Source organism: Sprattus sprattus (genome assembly GCF_963457725.1).
Source record: "Sprattus sprattus genome assembly, chromosome: 19".
In the NCBI taxonomy this organism is placed as follows: Eukaryota; Metazoa; Chordata; class Actinopteri; order Clupeiformes; family Clupeidae; genus Sprattus; species Sprattus sprattus.
In genome coordinates, this window is record NC_137917.1 from 14,006,772 (window position 1) to 14,026,262 (window position 19,491).

Below are 19,491 nucleotides of genomic sequence, written 5' to 3' on the forward strand. Positions count from 1 at the left end.
CCACAGCCGGAGCTAATGTACAAGAGTAGTTTGGTTAATATGAACACAGAGGCCAGTAAATGTGACGTCCATTTAAAAAGCTGAAACAAGCAGCAATAAGCTCACTCACCAAGCATGCCAGTGTTGACTCCGCGGTTGACAGGTTTAGGGGGTGGGAGTGGGGGCTGCTTAGCCTGTTGGGTGGCACCACCGGCTGGGGCGGCAGAGGACGAGGGTGGTGGCAGTGTGCTCGAGGCCTGTGTGTTGGCACCGGCGGACGACACTGCCCTGAGAGGCTTGCTAATGGCAGTGGACGAAGAGGAGGAAGAGGAGGAGGCCGAAGAGAAGGCGGCGGGAGGGTTGTGGACGGGGGTACGGGGCGGGCCCTCGGCACCAGGCTCCGGGGTGGAGGTCATCAGCCACTTCGGAGGCATAACGGACTGTTTCGGGGGCAGGGGTTCTCGTAAGGTGTCCCGCATGTTATCGGAGTCGGGGACGAAGTGACTGTCAGACCCTGGAACACAACAAAACCAAAACGGGTGCTTAGCTCATGGCCACAATACAGTTTGTGAAGGTGGTACTCAGCTTAAAACCATCTCAAAGCAACCAACATGAGTCATTGTCTGGATAATACCACTCTTTAAACACTCTGTGGAGGCTGTGTCCCTTTGACCAGCTGATTTTAAACAGCAGACCTTCTGCCATCTGGGCCAGCTGTGTGGACATCACTGAGGGGTGGGGAATGGTGTCTACGTGCCAACACACATCTGTGTGTTCCTCTCTGTATCTGTCCATCAGGGGAGTAAAGCACAAGAGGGCAGGGATCTTCCATCAAGCACTCCCAACGTCTGTACCCCCAACCTCCTTCTATTCTCTAACTCTTGTCTCTTGCTTACTTCAAATTCTCTGTTCTCGCTCTCCATTTTTCATCCTTTCTACATTTCTTTTCACGCTCTCCATGTGTTAGCTTTGTTTTCCATTTCTGTTTTTCACACTCTATCCCTTGCTACTTCCTTCCTTTCCATTATCCAACATCATTCTTCAAATGTGATGTTTTAAGTTCAGAGTTATTTATTAGCCCTATAGTCTTTATCAGAGAAAGGTCACTGTATCCAGGAAGTAGGCCAGCGAGAGAGAGGAAGAGAAAGACAGAGAGCAAGAGCAAGAGAGAGAGAGGAAGAGAAAGCGAGAGAGCAAGAGAGAGAAAGAGAGGAAGATGGGAAAGATGAGGGTGATGGAGACAGGATAATGGAGAACGAGAGAAAGAAATGGTAGGAATATTATACAAAATGAACAAAAAAATCTGTGACATCCCCTTTCAAACACGCTATTAGCACCACTAGCTCACCTCTGTAAAAGGGCAGAACTCAAATGTTTACATAGTACATGAAGAAATGAGGTGTTATTACTGCTTCCCTCCAGGGACCTGTGCTGCTCTAATGACAGCACTCAGAGTGGATGGGGGAGAGAGCTGAGCGAGATGACTCTGCTGTGTTAATTAGGGGATGGGGAGGAAGAGAGAGAGAGGGAGAGAGAGACAGAGAGAGAGAAAGAGAGAGGGAGAGAGAGAGAGAGAGAGGGAGAAAGAGAGAGGGAGAGAGAAAGAGAGAGGGAGAGAAAGACAGAGAGAGAGGGAGAGAAAGACAGAGAGAGAGGGAAAGAGAGAATTAGGCAGATTACCTTTGGCAATCAACATATAAAAAAGAGGTCTCAGGTTATATACCTTTTCTCAGACAAGTGCTAATTTTTAACCAAACATTAGTAAGATCATCCAAAAATGTAAAGAAAAATATATGGAACATTGGCAAAATGAGACGAAAAAAAATCTAAATATGAACTAGACGGACATCTCTTTGGTGTCACAGATACAAAACAGAACAGAGGCAGATCCTGACCAGAAACAGCCTCTGTCACCCCAGTCTAGCCATAGGAAACAAAGCAGACAAAGAGAATCATGGTTGCCAAGAGAACAAAGTATATGTGCTCACTGTATGACAGGTGAGGCTGAGACTAAGATGCACTCTCTCCTTCTCTAGGAGAAATATAAAATTGTTCGTAACACCTATTTCGACAGGTTTGCTCTCTGGCTTACAGGGTACAAATTGCCACCATATTTGGTACGAATTAAAAATCACCAATTCAGAAAGTTGATGACAAGGTACGTACATACCCAGTGAACTTATCCTTGCCAATGAAAAGGGTAGACACAGGCAAGCATGGCTACTGAGAAGACAGACTCTGCACTCACTGTAGTAATGGGGTAGTGGAGGATGAGTTACATTCCCTGACTGAATGCAGAGATGCATAGATACACACACAACATGGAAACCTACTTCTCAAAAATAGACATTTGCCCGGAGTTTACAAAAATAGAGAAAGAGAGAAAACAGATAATTCCTCCTGGGTGACATAGATGAATGCATACACCTATCCTCTCAGCGTCTACACTCCTGCCACCCACTGAGAGTGAAAACCACATGACTGTCAATAAACAAATAATACATTAGCACTTTAATTTGACTTACTTAAGGGTATGTCATTTGCTTTTATAATTATAATTGTATATTTGTTTCCCTTTGATTATTATGGTTTTCTTTTGTATCATTATTTATATTATCATTATGGGGTCATATTTTATGCTTTGCAATAATGTACGCACAGTAATTTCAATAAAGCTTATTGAATTAAAAACTGAGAGAGAGAGTGAGGGGGGGGGGCCGAGTTGTTCCTTTCGGTTCTGAATCAAAGAGCTGGAGCAGGACCAGAGGGAAACAGGCATGTTCTACTCCAACTGGGTTTGGGCCAGAGGAGGGGGGGGGGAGAGGGGGGGGGGGCAGGTAGAGATGTGAGAGAAGGAGATGTGAGAGGAGGAGATGAGGGAGGAGGTGATAGAGGAAAAGAGGAGAGAGGAGGATGGGTAGGAGAGCGTATGGCGTAGCCTACACAATACGCATTTCTACTTGTGTGCTGGTGTGTCTGTAAAGTAGACAACTTGCCAGTGAAGTTAAACGGTCGTCAGTAATTCATAGTGGCGTGACTATTTGTCGACCTGTCATTTTCGCTATAACAACTGTGCTAGCAAAGACCTTATCAACACACCGCCATACATCAGGCAAGTGGACCAATCAAAGTTGTTGCATCGCTATGTGTAGTCACATACTGGGTAGGTGCGCATCAGGCTATGGTATAGGGTACGCGGCTGGAAATAATGCCTTGTCTCTTTTCATAACTGATGATATTTTGATGTCTTTCTTACCAGCATTTGACTTTGTGGTCTGGGAGTCTTGTTGTAAGAGAAAATGCAGTCTCATCTGGGAGACACAATAGAGAGGTGAGAGATGGATAAAATGAATGGATGGACAAAATGAATGGATGGTTGGTTTTATGAAGGTGACTCTTTTTGGCTTGTAAGAAATGTCTTAGTAATGAAACTGACTGGTGCTTCCTGTCTGGAGTAACTTAAAGTTCATGACCCCTGCCTTACCTCTGCGTCCTCTCCCCTCCTCGGCAGAAGCATGCCTGGGGAGGGTGGGCTTCCACTCAGCCTCGGGTCGTGTCCTCCGCCCGTCCTCCGAAAGTCCCTTCTGAAGCCCCGGCCTCTTCTCCCCGTTCAGGTGCCCTCTGCCTCCGCGCCGTCCTTCTTCTGCCTGCCAGCCGCCCGGTCCCTGCCTCCGCTCCTCTCCACCCTGCCTGCCACCTCTCCGGCCTTCTCTTGGGTCATCCAGGCTGGGCCCCCGGGGGCCCAAGTGCCCACGCCGGTCCCCGTCCTGGGGCATCCGCACCCACTGCTCTTCCAACTGGGGTAGCCAGGGTTGGTTAGCTCGATGGTCCGTATCTGAGGGGAGCCTGCTGCCAGCCTCGTGCCCCCGGCCACCCCCGCCACCGGTGCCCCCTACTGGTAGGGTGTGTCCATTCTTCACATAAGGCGGCTTGGACCCGTGAGCGTTGTGGGCCTCTGTGAGAACAAATACACACACATTGATAAAAACAGTCACTCAGAAAAAAAAGATAACTGCACTGACACTTTTTTTGGCATGACACTTTAACCAGCAGAGAACATTTTAAGGATGATAAAGGTACAAGAACAAGCACACCCCATCAGGAGCACAGAGGTAGGGGGTCAAATTTGGGGGTAAAATTTGACGGTCTGTTGAGCTAAAATACAAACAACCTATCACCAGAATCACAGCCTCTACCTTTAAGGCGGTGCACTGCTAATATGACTGGCACAGTGAACAGAGAGATTGAGCACTCTTTCATCTGCAGACAGGTGCAGGAGAGAACCACCGGCTTTGAAGTCATGTCACATTCCTGCAGATTTTCTTTGCTAGCTTTGCTTTTTTTAAGCCCTCATCTCCTTTGGAGTTGGAAGAATTAGGAGCAGTTTTTCGGATCCTGTAAATGGGCCCCCAGGTAGAGAGTCGGGCCCTCGATGTGAGCCAGTGACTTTCAAGGCTTTTTGCTGTGAGGCACAATTTGCTCCACTTTTCGCAAAACTATAGACACTCAGGAAAAATGGCATCAAACTGAATTTCCTTCGTTTGTGTGCACAAAATGAACTGAATATTACTTATAGTCTCCTCACAGATGGCTTGCACACACACAAAAAGTGAGAGAGAGCTGGGGCACATTGATATGTGGATATGGGGTGTTGGCAGATATGAATGAGAACACAGTCCATCTCACTGTTGAGTGCAAAACTTCTTACACTGCATCACTCCCTCTGTACACACAAGCACACACATACACACACACACATCATTCTAAGGCAGGGGTGTCAAACTCAAATAAAAAAAGTGGGTGTAAGTCGAGGGCCAGACAGTGGGGCAAGCGCTCTCTAAATTGACATTTGCTACCAACGCGGGGACAGTGCATTGTGGGACTTGCAGTATTTGTTGTGTGTTCGAAATACCAGCGGCCGCCGCAGACAAGCTCTGATAGATAAATAGATGGATACTTTATTAATCCTGAGGGAAAATTAGGCAAACCAAATAAATGTCACCGTTGCTCATTCAAATCAATGGAACTTTTTTGCAACATTCTGAGGAGCTGGCGGGCCAGATTTAATGGCTTTTCGGGCCTGATCAGGCCCCCGGGCCTTGAGTTTGACACATGTGTTCTAAGGTAACAGATTCGCTGTTAGAAAAACAAAAAAATTATAATAATTAGGTCTCTTGAGAGTTGACACTATTGAGCACAGACGCAGGCGTTTGGACGTTTGGACAGCCTGATGAAGACCCAAAGAGTTTAAACATTGCACACAGTATTTTGAAATTTTTTGGGAGCAAATATCTAATGTGAGGACATTTTTGTTAGAGCTCATTTGCTATTGTTTTGTTGTGACACACATGTGATTGACATCAACAGATGTTCTGCTCGACTCGCTGTGGGTGGTGTGGTGTGTGTACGGTAGTTCACGGCGAACAGGAAGTGGTCCTACCGTTGTCAGGAAGCTCCCTTAGCACGCCCTGCTCGATCAGCTCCTGCCGTGGGCGTCTCATCGACATCTTTCTTTCCAGAACTGCGGGAGGAAATGGCCGCCATTGAAAAAACACAGCCTTACAAAACGATCACAGCAGTATAGACCCAACACAACAATGCTGCTTACAGACTGACACAACCTCTTGCTGTGAGTGAGCAAAACCCCGCCGGTCTTGGGGAAGCTTTTTGTGGTGCTGTGTTGGCTTACTCTGTGAGCACAATTCGTCTTAAAAATGAATGGGATATTATTCCAAGGCAGCTAATGCTAATAATGTCAACAATGTCTAAGCAGGAAAAGCCTGTTTAGTTAAGGTGGTCCACAAACAACAAAACATGCATACCGAGAACATGAGGGGGGGGAGCAGGTGGGAGAGAGGTGAAGAAACAAGGACAAGGTAAAGATGGAGAGAGAGAGGGAGAGAATAGATAGAGAGATAGGGAGAGAAAAAAAGGAACAAGAGGAAGAAAGGAAGGCAATAAAGAAAAAGAAAAAAGGAAAGAAATGGTGAAAGAAGAAAAATGAAAAGAGAAGCAATAGTGCATATATCCTCTCAAGCAGCAGTGCATATACCTTCTGAAGTTTCCTGAAACTTGTCACTGGTTTTCTTCTTGCGCCACTTCCAGGGCTTAAAAATCTTGCCCAGGGTAGAAAACTTGCCCTTGCGCTTTGGGGGTGGGGTGCCGTCCCCCGTGTGGCCCGCCTCGCCGCCCGTCGTGCTGTGCTGGTGGTGGTCTCCTTCATCATCTGGGCACAAGCAACAATCAGAAGTTCAGACAGACGGGCACACACATATACTACATTACTTGGAACCTTCTGTTTTCAGCTGTGTGGTGAAATTGAACATGAACAAAACTGTTCTGAGAACCCAAATGAAGTAGCCGTCATACACAACACCAGAGAGAAAACAACACAAGAAGCAGCTTGACATATGTGAACCGAACAACCATGGCAAGTTTATTATAGCTGTGCTACATAAATCGCAACCAGAACAATAGGCCACGCTTATTATAAAGACACGGACAGTGACAAGCTGCCCTAAAAACACCTCAAGCACAGCCTTCAGCTTTCCCGGCTTCATCAAAGAGCTCTCACTCAGTGAGGCAGGGAGTTGGGTCCTGAGCTACACACTCAACAACGCACACACCCTCTCACACACACACAGAAGCAGACCCACAAACTCACACAAGCACACACACACACACACACAAGCATTTACACAAGCACACATACACACAAACACACACACACACACACACACACACACACACGGTAGTGGACCTCATCTGTGTGGGTATTATATTAAACTCCAGGGCTGTGTGTGTTGGCCCCACTCAGCGAATAAGCTGACCAACTCCTGCACAGAAACCTAATCATGGTCAGAATCAGAGGTTGACCCCCTCCATCCCCTTCAATCTTCCCCCTGTCCACACTCAGCCACCCTGCACTCCTCTCCTCCAGCAAGAAAAGAGAGGAGAAGAGAGCATGTGTGCACAGCTGCTGAGGCCAGAAAGAAAAGGGATTATTTCCACAGTGACCTACTGTGACAATAAACAGTTTATTAACGTCACTGATATAAACGACACCGGAACAGACGTTTCTGTTATATATATATATAATAGGGCTGTAACGATACACCTACCTCACGATTCGATTCGTATCACGATTCTTGACCCACGGTTCGATACACTCCACGATATTATTATTATTATTATTTTTATTTTTTACCTCGCGATTTTTAAAATATATTTTCTAATTCACAATAGAATAAGTATGAGCTATAAAAAAAATGAAGAAACTATTTATAACCAAATATTGAGGTTTTTATTACTCAAAGTAATGCTTCGGAACCTGTTATCTATCTGCAGAGCAAATGTCAGGCTCATGCAAAAACATTAACGTGAATTAATTGATGCTAATACCTAGCGCGGTCTCTATAGGATTTCCCATATACGTTAGCATTAAGCTAACGTATTTTCTACCACAGTAAAACATGCAATACTATGTGATTGTTTTTAGAAAACGAATGTTACGTGATGAGATTACTAAAATGTAGTCTGCATGTCTGCTCAGTTTAGCAGTGCTACCCAAGAAAAGGTTTGAAAAGAACTTCAAGCTTCAGACTTTCTGTTAGGGAAACAGCTTTCTATCTGCCAAGCAAATGGCAGGCTCATGACAACACGCGCAACCTTTGGGAGCATGAACTGCACTGAGTAAATTTTGCGCAACAATTAACCCAACGCTGAAGCAAGCAGCCGCCTTTACTAGCGAACCAAACTTTTTGTATCACGTAACCGCTGAGGGCAGCAGATGCATACAATATAGAGGCTGACACAGGGCTGAGGGTGTCGATGGGCGAACAAATTACCGTGTGCTGAGGATGTACTTCTTTATTCCTCACAGAGACACTAAAACAACAATCAAACCGCCCAGGCTGTGAAGGAGGCTCATCGCGCAGCGCTACTATGCACCAACAGCCCACTGACAGATGGCAAGCATCAACACACTGGAAACAAACAAAAGGCCTGAAATGCCCTGATGTTTCTGATTTCAGAGAAGCTGTGTGAGTGCACAACAGTCACAAGCAGGCGTCAGGAGCTTAGGGAGGTTACACGCAAGCGGGCTTCTAAACAGTCACAAAAATCCAAAACTCATACAATTCTTGTACATTTGTATGTTCCTCCAAGATGCAGCCACACATCATATCCAAGACATAATATTTACTATCAAACATCGGCTAAGACCTCAGAATACACAGGATGTCCTGGCGACAATCTGAGCCCTGTCACACCAGTTCCCAAAACATCTAGATGGCCTCGGCCGCATCCCACAACACTGGGCCCGCCTCGAGGCAAAATCACCCGGCTGCAAAACCCAACTCTGGAGGGGATATTACTGGAGCGGTTGACCGAGCTGGTGGGCCAACTCCAGTAAACATGCCGACAGTGGCCCACTGGGAGGAGGGCAGCGAGGGGAAGCAGGGGTGGGGCTTTGGGGTGGTGGTGATGGTGGTTTGTGTGTGTGTGTGTGTGGGGGGGGGGGGGGGGGGGTAATTCTTTTCCATAAGGCCAGATGGCCATCAGCTGTGACTTGGCCAGCGTAGCACACTGCACATTCAGTGGATAAGCCAAGAGCTTACTTCATTAACCAGAGAGGTCCCTGACTTTAGAGGCTGACACGGTCATGGTTACTTACACATGGATGGGTGGGTGGGTGGATGGATGGATGGATGGATGGATGGATGGATGGATGGATGGATGGATGGATGGATGGATGGATGGATGGATGGATGGATGGATGGATGGATGGATGGATGGATGGATGGATGGATAACTGACTTGGCTGGCTTGCCATGGCCGGGTGAAATAGTGCCTGTTGATTTTGCCTCAGAAAAATAACTCCTGAGTATGGATTATTTCCATCGGAAAAGAGGAACTGCCCAATGCATAGAAATGTCAGCCCTGCAAGACGCCAAACCTCAGCCCTCCTATAGTAACTAGTCCAATAGAGGCACCACAGATGATAGAGCACCACTTCCAATGTGCATGTTATCATTAAAATGGGAGACAGTAGACAGGGGATCTCTTTTCTGACATACTAATTCTGAGGGAGCACTGAGCATCTCCTCCTTCGCGACAAACACACACACACACACACACACACACACACACACACACACACACACAGTCATAACAAGGGGGAGGAAATTAGCATTGCCCCCAACTTCCTCTAACAGGAGGCAAAACTAAAAACACAATGTAACACATTTCAAGCAATAAAAGACCTGGTTGCATGTTATACCATCACACAGACTCACACACAGCTTTAAGCAACCGCGGGCATTTGTGTTATTGCTTTAAGTTGAAATCATATAATGCACGTTTCATTCACACACACACACACACACACACACACACACACACACACACACTTTTCTTGGTTGAAACTGCAGTCCCTCGCCATACTCACTGTGACATAAACACAATAGGAATGTTAGACTGCACAGCCAGTTCCTTAAGCCAGGTAAGACATGCTAAACATTTACTAAAACACAGCATAGCAGCTAAAGAGCTAAAGTCTAAAGTTTGTTGCACTTGTTCCTACTGGCTCAAAGGCGTTATACTATCTGAAAGAGTGGAAAGAGACCCTTTTTTCAGAGTAGTGGTATCTGTGTGTATGTGTGTGTGTGTGTGTGTGTGTGTGTGTGTGTGTGTGTGTGTGTGTGTGTGTGTGTGTGTGTGTGTGTGTGCAAGCGCCTTTGTTTCCCCACTCAGAGGAAAGGTATGACTCATCCTAAATCCTAAATGCAACACTGTCAAGTAACAGTGTGGTCTGCATACGGTGAGTCGCTGATAAGTTCGTCCAACCCCGAGCTTTCCTAACCTGGGGTCCAACTGCCATGGTGACGTGAGAAGAGACAGCAAGCCATTGAGGATTAGGCGGAGGAGGAGGAAGAGGAGGAGGAAGAGGAGGAGGTCTGCAAACCTTCTCTGTGTCCCTTATCTCTGTTAGTTATGTAACAAATGGGGTCAAAGAGTAGGCATGTTGCGGCAGGGAGAAGAAGACCAGGAAAGAAATGAAAGTCAATCAAGCTCCCTTTTAGCTCATCACAGGGTTCTTCTACGGAGAGGGAATGTCGATTCTCTCATTCAACCGATTTACAGTCCAGTGAGCAAACAGTGAGTCAGAGGCGAGGAGAAACGACTGCCTCTCTCAGGCCCAAGAACCACACAGAACCCTGTCAACAGTCTGCAGTGCTGTGGCAATAGAGACCAGAGAGAGGACCGGCAGGGGAGAGAGAGAGAGGAGAGACGGAACGAGAGAGGTAGATAGAGAGAGAGAGAGGAAAGACGGAGCGAGGGTTAGAGAGAGAGAGAGAGAGAGGAGAGACGGATCGAGAACAGGAGAAAGAGAGAGCGAGAGAGGAGAGACGGAGAGAAAAGGAGAGAGAGAGACAGAGAGAGGAGAGATGGAGCGAGAGAGGGAGAGAGGAGAGGAAAGACAGAGAGATGAAGAGAGAGAGAGAGAGGGGAAAGACGGAGAGAGGTAGAGACAGAGAGAGACAAGAGACAGAGCGAGAGGGAGAAAGAGAGGAAAGACGACGAGAGACAGAGCGAGAGGGAGAAAGAGAGGAAAGACACCGAGCGGTAGAGAGGTCACTTTGCTGATTCCAGACTATACGTCAAACACAAGAGCCACAGTCAAAGTCTGGGAATCCATTAGCTATCCAAGCTCAAACTCCAGAACAGGAATATAGCAGGTGTCTTTCCACGACAGCACAGGACACAGCTCTGGTACTTTAGGTCCAGGAGGAAGACTGTAGTACTCCCACAGGTACAAGTCCCTAATTCAGTCGCTCCTTGGGTCCTTCTGTCTATCCCAGAGAGACTAACAGACACAACCTTAGACTCCCAGGGAGCATGTTGACAACTGGAAAGGCAGTCAGAATGAACCCTGTGGAGAAAAAGCCTTCTCTTTCTTTCTTTCCTTCCTCTCTCTTTCTCTCTCTGAGGCTGTTCTTCTGAGCCAAGAATTGTGTCCTGCTGAACTGTGACGTTACGTGACAGGTCCAGGTCCTGTCTGATGTCTGTAGATAGCAGAGGAGCCTCTTTAAATGTGTGTGTGTGTGTGTGTGTGTGTGTGTGTGTGTCAAGTGTGTCAAGTGTGTGTAGTGAGTGTGACTGACTGCCTCCAGGAGAAAACACAGTCACAAAACAGGAGGAGAGGAAGGGGAGGGGAAGGAGGGAGAGGCCTGGGAAACAGAGGGAGGAAACGACACCCCACCCTCTTCACAGACAGAGAGAGAGAGAGAGAGAGATAGAGGGGAAAAGAGAGAGAGAGTGAGTGTGCGTGTACAAAAACATAGCAAACACACACAAAGAGATGACGTGCAAAAAAAAAGTCAGTCACACCCCAGCTGGTTTCTGTGTTCTCCATGAATTTGCACTTAAAGCCAAAAGACCAGCCTGCCCAACTCGCAACCATCTGAAGTCAAGAGCTCCCAGCTAAGTGCTGCACCACCAACCCCCGTCTCCACCATTTGTAGACAAGAGGCCATTAGCTGATATTCTATTAGTCTGCACCATACAATTTCCTCTGCTTTGCGCTAATGGAGAGACGAGGAGGTGGGGAGGTGCAGCTGTGCTCCTGACATGCTGAGTCACTAAGGCCGCCGTGTCAAGTTCAGGTCCCTTTTTTCCCGTCAGACGTAAACTTTAGCCACAACGTTTAGAATAACATAGGTCACTTAATTGCCACTCCACAGCTTCTCAAGTTCTCAACAGGAAGTGTGACAGGAAGTGACCAGTCCACATTGAATGCTCATCCAGGGCACAGTAGCTGGTCACGACTGACCGAGGCCATCCACCCAGGCCAATAGAAAGACCCTGGTGAATTTATGCTTTAGAAATTAATTTTCTAAGGAACAATTAATCCTGCTGTTGTTGACAATGTGTGTGCCATAGCAGGCTTTAATTTTGGACTTTGAGTCCATACCAGATTGTAGCATTTTCCCAACCTTCCTATTTCTCTGTCATTTCTGCTTTTGCCTTTTCTCTCTCTCTCTCTCTCTCTCTCTCTCTCTCTCTCTCTGTCTTTTTATTTTTCTCTCACTTCTTTCTCTCCGAGTTTCCCCATTCTCATCTAACATGCTCATCAGTATAGCATTATAGGGCATACAGCGCACCTGCTCCTTCACCCTTGACTGTGTGTCGGTGTCCATGGGAACGAGATGTAATGCGTTTGAGATTGTTTATTCACTGTGTGTGTGTGGGTGTGTGTGTGTGTGTGTGTGTGTGTGTGTGTAGTGTGTAGTGTGTGTGTGTGTGTGTGTGTGTGTGTGTGTGTGTGTGTGTGTGTGTGTGTATGTGTGTGTGTGTGTGTGTGTGTTTGTGTGTGTGTGTGTGAGTGTGTGTGTGAGTGTGTGTGTGTGTGTTTGTGTGTGTGCACCTGTGCATGTAGTGTAGGGTTTAGCGGGCATCAGGTGTGCAGAGGGCCCAGGTTAACAGCAGAGGAGCGGCGATGGTTGTGTGTTTGGCTCAGCAGTGGTAGGCAGGCGGGTTGCCTGGAGCAGCTTGTGTGGTTACATAAGAGTCTGCCTCCACTGGGAGCACTGAGGAGAAACACCCCTCCCTCTCGCTCTCCCCCCCTTACCATCACCCTCCCTCTCTCTCTCTCTCTCTCTCTCTCTCTCTCTCAATCGAACACTCTCACTCTCTCCCTCCTTACCATAACCATTTTCTTTCATTCTTTTTATGTCTCTCTCATTTCTCCCTCTCTCTCTCACCCTCCTCCTCCTCCTCTGTAGTTAGCCCACTTCAAAAAGACTCCGCCAGCTCCCCCCTCTCCATCAACTGGGCTCAAAGCTTACTGTATATAACTAAAGCCCTAGCTGTTCACTGTTCAGCTGATCTCATCCACCAACTTCCTCTCTCTCTCTCTCTCTCTCTCTCTTCACCCCCCCTGTTTCTCTTCTCACTACTTCCCTCTCTCTCTCTCCTCTCCTTTCCCTCTCTCTCTCTCTCTCTCCCCCCCCCCCCCCCCATCTCTCTCTCTCCCCCTCCTTCTCTTTCTCCACCCTCCCTCCCTGGTTAGGGTCCTGGAAGCCCACTTCAAAAGACTCCGCCAGCTTTCCCCTTCCAACCAACTTGGCTCAACGTTTACTGTACATAACTACAGTCCTCACTGTTCACCGTTCAGCTGATCTCATTCACCGACTTCCTCTTTCTCTCTCTCTGTATTCACAGAGAGGGGAACAATTTAAATATTCTGGTTTATTCCACTGGATTAAAAACAAAGAAAAAAAAAAACAGTCCAAAAATCCCGGGCACACGGTGACATTTCACCTGTTTGAGGGGAGCACGGGACAATCTGTAAGCCAATCCATCTGAAGCTGAACCAGCGGAGAGGAGAAGAGGAGTGGAGAGAAGAGAAGAAGAGAGTCCACAGGGAAAACAAAGAGGCCACTATTTCAAACATGAAACCCAAACGTGGTGCTTGGCTGGACAAGGCTGGCAAATGACAACACAAAGCTTGATTAGTCTTTCCATGCAGAAATGGATGCTCAGCTGTGTGTGTGTCTGGGTGTGTGAGTGTGTGTGTGTGTGAGAGTGTGTGTGGCTGTGTGTGTACATGCCAGCACGTGTGTTTGTGTTCCAGTTATTTCCACTCTATTTAATGACGTCACACTCACAGCAGATCCGCACAAACAGAATCCAAGAGCTGTGCACCCATCAGGTAGCCATCATGTTCCATAAATAACCCTGTGCCAATGCTTTTTAGCATGTCTGCCATTGGCCGACTGCAATCAGCATTTAAACAGGCCTCTATGTGTCGTTTCCTGGGGTCACTGGAACTACGGTTCACTGCAGCCCACTCATATTAGCACTTTCTAATAACCTGTTCGGTGCTGCAACACACACTACCACACACTAGACTGGAGCGCTAGGCAAGCTTAAGAATGCTGGTCTCAGAGGAAGCCATGACAGTCGTTTCCAAACAATAACAACAACAACAACAACAACAACAACAACAGTAGAACAGCGACCAGGGGGGTATTCCTTGTACCTGGATTAGTTAACTCAGAGTAAGTGGTAAACCTCCTAATAAAAGTACCCCATTGGTTCATTCTCCTAGCAAAACAACGTCTCTTCTATTAGGAAGTTTACCATTGACTCTGAGTTAACTTATTCAGGTTTGTCACAACCACGTCCGACAAATACCCCCCTGATTAACATGGATAATGAATGATGATGCAGGCCTCTGTACATGACTGGCTGTTAGGAGTCAGAGTGTTCGGGTCATAAGGGTTCAGTTTCACCCTGAAGGGTTAATCAAAAACAGTCTCTTTCCCACACATAAATAATTAGGAGCTGTAGGAGGCCAACATAAGCGCAAGGGAAGTACCTGTGAGTAAGCGGTCAGACAGACAGAGGGAGGGAGAGAGAGAGTGAACGGAAAAGAGAATGAAAAAAGACAGGGCAGGAGAGAGGGAGAGGGGGATAGAGGGAGAGGGGCAGAAAGACAGGGAAGAAGAGAGAGGATAGGAGAAAGTAATCAAGTGACTGATAGAAAAGAGAAGAGTAGGAGTGTGTTTGTGTGTGTGTGTGCATGTACGCATAAATGTGATTGCGTACGTGATCGTGTGTGCGTCCATGTGAGCATGCATGCTTTCATGTGTGTGCGTCTATGTTTGTACGTTTGTGTGTTTGTACTTCTGTGTTTGTATGTGTGTGTGTGTGGTTCTGCGTTTGCATTTCTGCCTGTGTGTGTGGGTGAATGTGTGTGAGTGTGTCTGTGCGTGTCTCTGTGTGTGTGTGTGTGTGTGTGTGTCTGTGTGTATGTCTGTGTGTGTGTGTGTGTGTGTGTATGTCTGTGTGTGTGTGTGTGTGTGTGTGTGTGTGTGTGTGTGTGTGTGTGTGTGTCTGTCTGTGTGTGTGTTTTGTGAGGACGAAATGAAACACTGCTCATGTTTCCCAGCTCAATGACTCAGCCCAGCGTGAGGCCTGTAGACCCCCTGGCCCACAGACTCCCTCTGAGAGAGACGGCAGAGCTGGGAGGACTCTCCAGTGCACAGGGGACACAGCCCTCTGATCGGAGATCAGCCACTTCTCCTTCAAAACGGGAAAGGTAACAAACGAACAGGGAGTCACACAGACAGGGAGTTACACAGACAGAAGTCCAGGCCCCACTTTGTTAGGCTATCCAGCTGGAGGAAGATTTGGAAAACAGTCATTTTTGCTTCACTGTTTTCTTCTGGGTACAGGCTTTTTGACAGAAATGGCTGAGCGGGAATCACTTATACCAAGGCTGAATGAACACACACACACACACACACACACACACACACACACACACACACACACACACACACACACACACACACACACACACACACACACACACACCAGATCAGACAAAAATCCTTTTTTAATAATGTCACTGGCATTCTCAAGAGCTATTACCATTGTAGGCAAACAGTCATAACAGCGACCACAACAACAACCACATCCCCCCCACCCACAACCCCTCTCCCCCTCCTTTTAAACCAAAAAGAGTGACAGCCCATGATAATAATAACAAGGCATCGTTTAAAGGGAGAGGCTTGGAGCGCAGCCAAACGACTGGAGAGCTACACACACGCCGGAGACAATCCTATTTCCCCTAATCCCACCAAGAGAAAAAAATATATAAATTAAAAAAAGCGCTCCAATATTTCACTACATTTTCTGCATAAACACTTGAATCTGCTTTTGGCAAGCTTTTTGTTTTTAAACGCACTACGAAGTAAAAATGCCTTTGGTTTCTTGTTCACACTGCAGTCTTTAAACACATTCTTTCAGCAACAGACAGACAGAGAGAGAAAGAAAGAAAGAAAGAAAGAGAGAGAGGAGTTGGAAGAGAGACTTGCAGTGAGTTACAATGCAGAGAGGTACAAACACACTAACAAGGTAATTCAGTTGATCCTCTTGACTTAACATTCCAACCTTAGTGACAGACCTCAGACATAGACATATAAGCTGTGTGTGTGTGTGTGTATGTGTGTGTGAGCGAGAGAGAAAGAAAGAGAGTGATGTAGTGTGTGATGAATGCATATGGGCTTGTGTGTGTGCTCTCTTGTGTAGAACGCATTTTATCAAGAGCTGCATCATAAAATTCCACAGCATCCACTGTTCCCTCTACTTTTCCCGTGACTTCAAAGAGCAACAACATTCCCCTTCAGGAGGGGCTGACCCACTCACTCACGTTATTCCCTTTCCCAAGGAGCCAAACAACAGATCCTCAGCTTCAACAACACCACCTTTCATCTACAAAGGGACTAATGCTGATCCAAGTGTGCTTTCTGCGCTAACCTGCTAATGTCAGAGCCTCCTTTCAATGGGCTTTTTGTTAACACTGACAGTGCTGAAAAATAAGGTTATTTGTCATAAGTTTAGGGCTTAAGGTGGCTGGGTTGATCACTAGTCGCCAGTGCGATAAGTTTTGGGCAGGAGAGGTGAGAGTAAGGTGCAGAGTTAGCTTAGTTGAAAACTAGTTGACAGGTGATTCACTGCCTGTACAGCATCTCCAAAAGGCTACTCAAATACAGTGTTACATGAAGTTCAGTGGTGGGGTCACAGTGATGTCTAAGTATTTGTTGTCCTGCATACGCCTGAGCGTGTGTGTGTGTATCTGAATGTGTGTGAATGTGTGTGTGTGTGTGTCTGTGTGTAATCCTGTGTGCACCGGAGTGTGTGTGTGTGTGTGTGTGTGTGTATGTTGTCCTGTGTGCACCAGAGTGTATGCACGCATAAGAAGTAGAACACTCACCGCAGTGTGTGTTGGCGTCCTGAGGTGTGTTCTCCACCGTTAGGGTCTGGCCCATGCTCCTGCCCCCCTAGGGCCCCAGCGTGTGTGTGTGACACTGCCCAGAGTAGCGTGTGCCGCCCAGGGCAAAAACACACACCCTGTCCAGACCCACCTGCCTTCCGCTCCTAGTGTCTGGATCTAGTCTTCCACAGGCTTGAGACACAGTCTAGTCCGCAGTCAACGTCTCCCACTAGCGTCTCTTCTCTCACTGTTTCTCACAGTATCCGTTTTCCCCTTCTTTTGCCTACGGTGCCTCTCTCTCTCTCTCTCTCTTTCTCCAACCTTACCTCCCTCCTTCTCATTCTCTCCTCCCTCTCTTATTCTCCTCCCCTGATTCACCCCACACCCTCCCTCCCTGGCTCACTAACGTATACTGACCCTCCCTCTCAGTTCATATGTAAGCCAGCAGATTTGAGCTGCCACAGATGGATGCCAATCATTCCAGGCGAGCAAAGGTTAAAGTGAGCGTGTGTGTGTGTGTGTGTGAGTGTGTGTGTGAGTGAGTGAGAGTGAGTGAGTGTGTGTGAGTGTGGGTTTGAGAAGGAGGAGGCGATGAGAAAGTGAAGGGGGAGAGGGTGAGAGGGACAGAGAGAGAGAAAGGGTGAGAGCAAAAGAGAGAGAGGGTGAGAGAAATAGAGAGAGAGAAAGCAAGAGATTAAGAGGCTGCTCTGTGTGTGGGGAGGGGAGTGTGGAGGGAGGTGCCAAACTTTAATTAGGCCAGTGTGAATGTGTGTGTGTGAGTAAGTGTTTATGATAAGCGCGTGTGGGGGGGCGGAGAGGAGGAGGAAATGACATCATATCTCAATGATCTCCCCATCACACTCACGCACAGACACCCCACCATAATCACAAGGACCACAGACACACAAGCGCTGCAGTGACATCACTCTCACAGTCTGATACTTTACAGGCATGACTCGCAGTCAAAGCCAACCCACTCTTCCCTCTCTGCAGCATCTCAAGAAGAGTTCCCCACCCTGTCTCGGTGACAGTCCCAAAACAAGCCACCAAGCAAACACCAGTCACATAGCTACTAGCGTGACAATAAGCATGACCTCCTGCAGGGAAACTATTGAGGCCTGCCTTCATCCGGACACTGCTCTCACTGCCCCCTGGGGGTCAGAACAGGTAACACACTTGTGTGTTCGGACATGGCAATCAGCCACTGGAATGCCTGGCATGTGGATCCAGCCTGAACTGATAATAAGCCCGGGTGGGGGGGGTCTCGGGACACGTGGGGCCTCCACTGACTGGACACTGAGTCCCACGTGGCCTAGGGGCTGCTCCCCCTCATCTCCTCACACAAATGCTTTATAGAGTTAATGTTATGTGACTGCATCCACTTCAGCAACACGCCCGGTTAGGGATACTGGTTGTAGAAAAGGCGGATGAAAGCTGTAGATGAATGCACTTGTTTTTACTGGCAATGCTTTCACTTCCAGGTCAAAGGGCATTTGCGGGTGAGTACGGGATACAGAGGCCACAAAACCACACATGGTGTGATACACACAGGATTAAAGTGGTATGGGACGAGAAGAGACAGACAGGCAGAGAGCGAGAGAGACAGGCAGAGAGAGAGAGAGGCAGAGAGAGAGAGAGAGAGACAGGCAAAGACAACAGATAGAAGGAAGAAAAGAAGAGAGTCATGGCACAGCTAGACAGATGAAAGAAAAAGGGAGACAGTTTGGCAGAGCTGATCAAGTAAGAGAAGTGAGATCATAATGAAGAGTCTTCCGACGAGAGATCTGGAGCGCACAGAAAGTGTGGTTATTTTTAACACTTTCAACAGATAACTTGACACTCACATCAGACAAATCCTCTCAGCAGAAATTAAAAATGCAAAACACTCCCCACTGCAGTGTAGAAGACGCAGAACTACTAAGCTCTGAAAGATATGCAGTCATACAACACACACACACACACTTGAATGGCCAGCAGAAAATCATACACACACATTCTATTCTATTCTATTTTGCACGCGTTCAAGATCTCTTGATGGAAAGACACTTTTATGTGAGCGGGGAAAAAAAACTGAGTTGATTTCAGGAACAGAAACAATGAGTGTGTTAACCTGGTGTTCCTGTTCTCATTTCAAACTTCTGTCTTTATGTAACAGCCTTTGATCTCCATCCGACGTGAGGAAACACACCCATGGAGCCATGCAACCACTCAACCATAAAGCCAATGTACAAAAAAAAAACGAAAAAAAAAAAAAAAAAAACAATAACAAAATCACAACATAAAACTGGCCCTTGATCAGTTTACTACCACTGAGCGCAAGAATCTGTGCATCACAAACCTCTGAGTGCTCCTCACGAGGCCAGTGCTCAGGAGGCGTGTGATGAGCTGCTCCAACCTACTTCGCTGTGGACGGTGAGCACAAAACAGAGAGCTGGAGTGTCTGACAAACCCTACTTGCTGCATTCAAACTCAAAAGAGGACGTTACCGTGCACAACAGAGACCCCTCTCTGACACACGGCTGAGGGGTGTTTGTCTCTGGGAGGTCAAGGTGTGTGTGTGTGTGTGTGTGTGTTTTTTAACGCTGGTTTCATTTCCATGCATGAGGGGCTGTTATCTAGTCTCCAGCACACACAGTGGGATTAGCTCAGCTCTCAGAGAGCACAGAGGAGAGGGGCTGAGGCTCAGAGGGGGAGAGAGGGATAGAGGGGGAGAGAGGGGGTAGGGA

The 19,491-nt window shown here is 47.3% G+C and overlaps 1 protein-coding gene across 3 annotated transcripts in view; it reads right to left on the reverse strand.

Moving 5' to 3' along the window:
• Positions 1 to 19,491, reverse strand: part of phactr4b (phosphatase and actin regulator 4b) — a 38,537-nt gene that overhangs the window by 12,633 nt on the left and 6,413 nt on the right. For 2 of the 3 annotated variants that reach the window (XM_080858283.1, XM_080858281.1), the window contains exons 1-5: positions 9,842 to 9,956; positions 6,032 to 6,205; positions 5,420 to 5,500; positions 3,464 to 3,934; positions 110 to 493 (exon numbers count right to left, since the gene is read on the reverse strand). In XM_080858283.1, coding sequence (XP_080714409.1) covers positions 110 to 493; positions 3,464 to 3,934; positions 5,420 to 5,500; positions 6,032 to 6,205; positions 9,842 to 9,887 — 1,156 coding nt within the window. In that variant the 5' untranslated portion in view covers positions 9,888 to 9,956. Of the gene's footprint in view, positions 1 to 109; positions 494 to 3,463; positions 3,935 to 5,419; positions 5,501 to 6,031; positions 6,206 to 9,841; positions 9,957 to 19,491 lie in introns of those variants that run through there. The other variant, XM_080858282.1, reaches the window with a different exon arrangement.